We start from the raw sequence: 7,414 nt of genomic DNA, 5'->3' as shown, positions 1-7,414 counted from the left end.
AAAGTCTCTCAAACCTGCTTGAAATGATTTCAGGTCACACATTATACCAAAACTATTCTAACAATGCCTGTAAAATTAATAGGTGATTACTCTTGTAATTCAACGAAGCTTAGAATAGAGAAAGAATATCTAAACTTAACATTGTCAGGTATAAGCTAAGCAGTGAATTCTTTAACATTTAAATACAAAATAAAAACTTCTTGAACACACTTGGTTTAGCAACATGTGCACTAACTCTTTATGAGAATATTCACATAATAGTTAAATACACACAAGCTCAGGTACAGAACATACATATATTTGCAACTACCTATAGTACAAGATTTTTTTTACAATCTTCCTTATAACTGAGACACACAACAATAAATAACAAGCTTTGGAGCCACTTATGTTAAAATGTCTGCTCTGTCAGACTTCAGTCATCATGCAACACTACCTTGCTATTCTTCTCTTTTTCAGTGAGCACTTACTGTATCCAGACTGTAAGGGAAGTAATAAATTTCAAACGGCACCACAGTAAAATTTCAAAAAATACAGCAACAAAAGTATTTCAATTAAATTCAAGAAGCTAAATTTGCATTTCAGATGGCTTTCTGCACTAATCAGCATGAGACTACACAGGTTTCAAGTAACAATAAAACACAGCATGGTCAGAAATAAAATAAGGTCAACAGCGATGTTTTATAGTAACTTGCATCGATTAATTTGCCATATTTGTCACTTAAGCTTTGTATAATCATGAAAATCAATCATTATTATGACATTTCCTACTTGGTACTACTGCAGTTTTTTATTCTTGTATTCAAGAAAGTTCTATTTCAACTAATTATTTTATTTTGTAATTCATTTACCACATAATTATTTCCTGATGCAAAGTTAATAAGATAAAAATTTAGTCATTCCACTTGTGATAAGTACTAAATATTTAACACAAACAATGTTACAGCTTCCTTTCTATAAATGTGCAAATCTGACTGATGCATAACAAGATCAACTTCTACTGCTGATAAAAATATTTTATGACAGTAATAAATTTAAGAACATTGCCTTCCTTTAGGGAATAAACTAGAATAAATGTTTTCTGACACTACAGGATCATTTTACACATTAGTAAAAACGTGAAACTTAATTTATAATGTGTTTTATAACTAGCATTTGTAATGATTTTGTTGTTTAAATTTTGACATGTTATATGTTTTGAAAAAACACACACATTAATTGTAAGTTAATAACAATTAAGCTATAAGGTCCAGTTCTTGAAATGTAATTTGATTAAATAAAAGTAATCAATGATTAGTCTCATGGAAAGGCTACAAACAGGAGTTCTAATACCAAAAGATATATAATCTCTTCAAAAATCAACAGTATATACAGAAAAGTAAGCATTAAGCTTAAATTTTGAGCTAGTATTCCATCTGGTATCCAAATACTTCCTCAATTTAGGTGACATATGTTTCCTGTGTCAAGCAGGCATTTCAACTGATGTACGACAAGAATAGGGCAGAAAGTGTTCGTGGTGCTAAATTTTACAGTTTTATTTATGTCTGAAACAGCTGTCGCCCTGAAAACATTCAGTTTCCATTACTTTGATTACTGAAGTGCAGTTGTCCTGCCATATTGTTTCATAAAGAGGTCTAGATAGTAAGGTGTGCTATGCAGTCTTAGCAAAAGTAATTACTTGTAGTCACAGCACAAGAAGAAGGTGTGTACCTGCATGGTTTACTGTCAGTCAGCCAATGACAGATTTCAAACAGTATGAACTACTGTGATGGCACAAGGGGAAAACACCACCATTATCTCACTTTTCTTCCAAGAACTTACGTCTAAAGCTGCAGCAGCAGTATGTCTATTATTTGCATTGTGGCTGAAGAGTCACCTGCAGCACTTGTTACTAAATGAAATGAAAGCCAGTACGAAGATCTAAGATCAGTCCAGCACTAATGTACTACTGTATACCTCACACGTGTTCTTTCTTGACAGCAAAATTTCTCACAATCACAAAACTCTAGTTCATTCTTCAATACAGATCAACTCAATATACTTATGATCATTTATTAAAGAAAGGTATTGTTTCAGAATTAATCTGAAAAATCAATAAATTTAAATGATCACTATTACATTATCTGAAGACAATAGTGTATTGCTTTGAATTGTGCGAATCTTTCCCCTATGCTCAACTTCGATGGATGCCAATTAACAGCACACACAAAATCATCTCCTGTTACTTAATCTCTTATATGGTCTTGTGTCATGTCGTCCTCTGCCCTTGTTGTGCGTGTTATTTTGCTGCAAGAGTGAGGCCCGTGTTGTAGGTGCACTGCCACAAGGACTGTTGTTGATCTTAAATTCATCAGAATTATTATGTTCCATCATCTTCAGCTTTGCTTCAATGGCCTGTATTGTTATTTCACGGCTAAAACAAAAGCAAAAATGATATTATTTATCCCAAAGCACCAGTACACATCAATTATACTAATCTTGTTACCACTACTATATAGGCATTGAAGAGAGAATAGAGTTACCTCAATTTTTTCTCACTCTTGGCTCCGGCGAGTGCTGGTATTTCCAGTTTAGGCTTTGGTTTATCCATATCTTCCTACAAAAGACATGGTTGGAATTTATAAGCAATACACAAACTGCAGAAGGAAAAGCAATTAGTATGTGATAGAAAATACTGCAAACTACTGAGTATTTGGCCAATTACACTTAGAATTGCTAGACACCACATTGAAAACAGGAAGATTAAAAGGGTATACTGATAATTCGGTTCACAGCAGGGAGAAAACTCTCAGGCCCTAAAGCATACATAAAAAATCTTGTAGACAAGAGCCCAAACTGAATGACACTATGTATAGAGAGCTTACTGAAAATTTAGAAAAACCTACAAAAAGGCAAACTGACATTACTCATTAAACTTGCCTGTGATAAGCACACAACAGGGCTCCCAAAAAATGCAAAGTATCATGGAATACTATGAAATAAGAAAATCCCCACACCCACATACAAGGCATAATTCTGGACCTAATAGAAGTGAATAATTACTTTTTAACCTCAGTGAGTGAGCTGAAAAACAAAATCAAATAAAACTGACCATGTGCATCAGACCCGCCAGGTGCTGAGCTACGAGGATGGATGCTTTGCGCTGGATATTATCACCTCCAAGGATATTATAAGAACTGTGTTGAAGTTTTCTAACTCCAGAAGCATGAACTGTTAATGGTTATCAAATTGTGTAATTAAAAAAAATTTATCTGACAACGATTTAATTTCACGTATAACACATGATCAGGACCTTGAGCTTTCCCTGATGTGCTCAAAGGTGCTAAAACTATACTGATCTTCAGAAAGCAGGATAAGTAATTGCCCCAAAACTACCAACCATTTTCACTATTTCAGTTTATCCTAATTTTTGGACTGTCTTGTGTACAACCAGCTAAAAAAACTATTTCAAGAAGTATGATTTCCTCTCCGACAGACAGTATGGATTCCTACAAGATAAAAAAAAAGCTAATGCTGTCAATATAGTTGTTAACCAGGAGATAACTTCATTTTAAAATATGGATCTGATATCTGTTATACTTTGTGATCACTATAAAGCTTTTGATTGTAAACCCTGTAACACCTTTCTTTCAAACCTGAAATTTTGTAGCATAAACAATCTGTATTTAGCTGTAATCAAGTCCTATCTAAGTAAATGGAGAAAATTTGTCTCAATTAAAAATAGATGCTCTTCAGATAAGGAAGTTTGGACTGGTGTGCTGCACGGCTTGGTCCTTGATTCATTTCTTTTCAACAATGCAGTTAATGATTTACTTTATATATCTAAAAAGAAAGATGATGAAACTTACCAGACAAAAGCGCTGGCAGGTCGATAGACACACAAACAAACACAAACATACACACAAAATTCTAGCTTTCGCAACCAATGGTTGCCTCGTCAGGAAAGAGGGAAGGAGAAGGAAAGACAAAAGGATATGGGTTTTAAGGGAGAGGGTAAGGAGTCATTCCAATCCCGGGAGCGGAAAGACTTACCTTAGGGGGAAAAAAGGACAGGTATACACTCGCACACACACACATATCCATCCACACATACACAGACATAAGCAGACATTTGTAAAGGCAAAGAGTTTGGGCAGAGATGTCAGTCGGGGCGGATGTACAGAGGCAAAGATGAAGTTGAAAGACAGGTGAGGTATGAGCGGCGGCAAATTGAAATTAGAAATTAGCGGAGATTGAGGCCTGGCGGATAGCGAGAAGAAAGGATATGCTGAAGGGCAAGTTCCCATCTCCGGAGTTCTGACAGGTTGGTGTTAGTGGGAAGTATCCAGATAACCCGGACGGTGTAACACTGTGCCAAGATGTGCTGGCTGTGCACCAAGGCATGTTTAGCCACAGGGTGATCCTCATTACCAACAAACACTGTCTGCCTGTGTCCATTCATGCGAATGGACAGTTTGTTGCTGGTCATTCCCACATAGAACGCTTCACAGTGTAGGCAGGTCAGTTGGTAAATCACGTGGGTGCTTTCACACGTGGCTCTGCCTTTGATCTTGTACACCTTCCGGGTTACAGGACTGGAATAGGTGGTGGTGGGAGGGTGCATGGGACAGGTTTTACACCGGGGGCGGTTACAGGGGTAGGAGCCAGAGGGTAGGGAGGGTGGTTTGGGGATTTCATAGGGATGAACTAAGAGGTTGCGAAGGTTAGGTGGACGGCGGAAAGACACTCTTGGTGGAGTGGGGAGGATTTCATGAAGGATGGATCTCATTTCAGGGCAGGATTTGAGGAAGTCGTATCCCTGCTGGAGAGCCACATTCAGAATCTGATCCAGTCCCGGAAAGTATCCTGTCACAAGTGGGGCACTTTTGGGGTTCTTCTGTGGAAGGTTCCGGGTTTGAGGAGATGAGGATGTGGCTCTGGTTATTTGCTTCTGTACCAGGTCGGGAGGGTAGTTACGGGATGCAAAAGCTGTTTTCAGGTTGTTGGTGTAATGGTTCAAGGATTCCGGACTGGAGCAGATTCGTTTGCCACGAAGACCTAGGCTGTAGGGAAGGGACCGTTTGATGTGGAATGGGTGGCAGCTGTCATAATGGAGGTACTGTTGCTTGTTGGTGGGTTTAATGTGGACGGACGTGTGAAGCTGGCCATTGGACAGGTGGAGGTCAACGTCAAGGAAAGTGGCATGGGATTTGGAGTAGGACCAGGTGAATCTGATGGAACCAAAGGAGTTGAGGTTGGAGAGGAAATTCTGGAGTTCTTCTTCACTGTGAGTCCAGATCACGAAAATGTCATCAATAAATCTGTACCAAACTTCGGGTTGGCAGGCCTGGGTAACCAGGAAGGCTTCCTCTAAGCGACCCATGAATAGGTTGGCATACGAGGGGGCCATCCTGGTACCCATGGCTGTTCCCTTTAATTGTTGGTATGTCTGGCCTTCAAAAGTGAAGAAGTTGTGGGTCAGGATGAAGCTGGCTAAGGTAATGAGGAAAGAGGTTTTAGGTAGGGCGGCAGGTGATCGGCGTGTAAGGAAGTGCTCCATCGCAGCGAGGCCCTGGACATGCGGAATATTTGTGTATAAGGAAGTGGCATCAATGGTTACAAGGATGGTTTCCGGGGGTAACAGACTGGGTAGGGATTCCAGGCGTTTGAGAAAGTGGTTGGTGTCTTTGATGAAGGATGGGAGACTGCATGTAATGGGTTGAAGGTGTTGATCTACGTAGGCAGAGATGCATTCGGTGGGGGCTTGGTAACCAGCTACAATGGGACGGCCGGGATGATTGGGTTTGTGAATTTTGGGAAGAAGGTAGAAGGTAGGGGTGCGGGGTGTTGGTGGGGTCAGGAGGTTGATGGAGTCGGGTGAAAGGTTTTGTAGGGGGCCTAAGGTTCTGAGGATTCCTTGAAGCTCCGCCTGGACATCAGGAATGGGATTGCCTTGGCAAACTTTGTAAGTAGTGTTGTCTGAAAGCTGACGCAGTCCCTCAGCCACATAGGAAGCCTTCCTGGTTACCCAGGCCTGCCAACCCGAAGTTTGGTACAGATTTATTGATGACATTTTCGTGATCTGGACTCACAGTGAAGAAGAACTCCAGAATTTCCTCTCCAACCTCAACTCCTTTGGTTCCATCAGATTCACCTGGTCCTACTCCAAATCCCATGCCACTTTCCTTGACGTTGACCTCCACCTGTCCAATGGCCAGCTTCACACATCCGTCCACATTAAACCCACCAACAAGCAACAGTACCTCCATTATGACAGCTGCCACCCATTCCACATCAAACGGTCCCTTCCCTACAGCCTAGGTCTTCGTGGCAAACGAATCTGCTCCAGTCCGGAATCCTTGAACCATTACACCAACAACCTGAAAACAGCTTTTGCATCCCGTAACTACCCTCCCGACCTGGTACAGAAGCAAATAACCAGAGCCACATCCTCATCTCCTCAAACCCGGAACCTTCCACAGAAGAACCCCAAAAGTGCCCCACTTGTGACAGGATACTTTCCGGGACTGGATCAGATTCTGAATGTGGCTCTCCAGCAGGGATACGACTTCCTCAAATCCTGCCCTGAAATGAGATCCATCCTTCATGAAATCCTCCCCACTCCACCAAGAGTGTCTTTCCGCCGTCCACCTAACCTTCGCAACCTCTTAGTTCATCCCTATGAAATCCCCAAACCACCCTCCCTACCCTCTGGCTCCTACCCCTGTAACCGCCCCCGGTGTAAAACCTGTCCCATGCACCCTCCCACCACCACCTATTCCAGTCCTGTAACCCGGAAGGTGTACACGATCAAAGGCAGAGCCACGTGTGAAAGCACCCACGTGATTTACCAACTGACCTGCCTACACTGTGAAGCGTTCTATGTGGGAATGACCAGCAACAAACTGTCCATTCGCATGAATGGACACAGGCAGACAGTGTTTGTTGGTAATGAGGATCACCCTGTGGCTAAACATGCCTTGGTGCACAGCCAGCACATCTTGGCACAGTGTTACACCGTCCGGGTTATCTGGATACTTCCCACTAACACCAACCTGTCAGAACTCCGGAGATGGAAACTTGCCCTTCAGCATATCCTTTCTTCTCGCTATCCGCCAGGCCTCAATCTCCGCTAATTTCTAATTTCAATTTGCCGCCGCTCATACCTCACCTGTCTTTCAACTTCATCTTTGCCTCTGTACATCCGCCCCGACTGACATCTCTGCCCAAACTCTTTGCCTTTACAAATGTCTGCTTATGTCTGTGTATGTGTGGATGGATATGTGTGTGTGTGCGAGTGTATACCTGTCCTTTTTTCCCCCTAAGGTAAGTCTTTCCGCTCCCGGGATTGGAATGACTCCTTACCCTCTCCCTTAAAACCCATATCCTTTTGTCTTTCCTTCTCCTTCCCTCTTTCCTGACGAGGCAACCATTG

The 7,414-nt window shown here is 41.5% G+C and overlaps 1 protein-coding gene across 1 annotated transcript in view; it reads right to left on the bottom strand.

Annotated features, from left to right (window-relative positions):
* Positions 1–282: 282 nt before the first annotated feature.
* Positions 283–7,414, bottom strand: part of LOC124798004 (probable RNA-binding protein 18) — a 45,054-nt gene continuing 37,922 nt past the window's right edge. Inside the window, exons 4-5 of the mRNA XM_047261191.1 lie at positions 2,523–2,596; positions 283–2,413 (exon numbers count right to left, since the gene is read on the bottom strand). Coding sequence (XP_047117147.1) covers positions 2,212–2,413; positions 2,523–2,596 — 276 coding nt within the window. The 3' untranslated portion in view covers positions 283–2,211. The remainder of the gene's footprint in view (positions 2,414–2,522; positions 2,597–7,414) is intronic.

This window comes from Schistocerca piceifrons, chromosome 5, assembly GCF_021461385.2.
Source record: "Schistocerca piceifrons isolate TAMUIC-IGC-003096 chromosome 5, iqSchPice1.1, whole genome shotgun sequence".
NCBI lineage: Eukaryota > Metazoa > Arthropoda > Insecta > Orthoptera > Acrididae > Schistocerca > Schistocerca piceifrons.
This window is presented reverse-complemented; position numbering and strand designations above follow the sequence as displayed.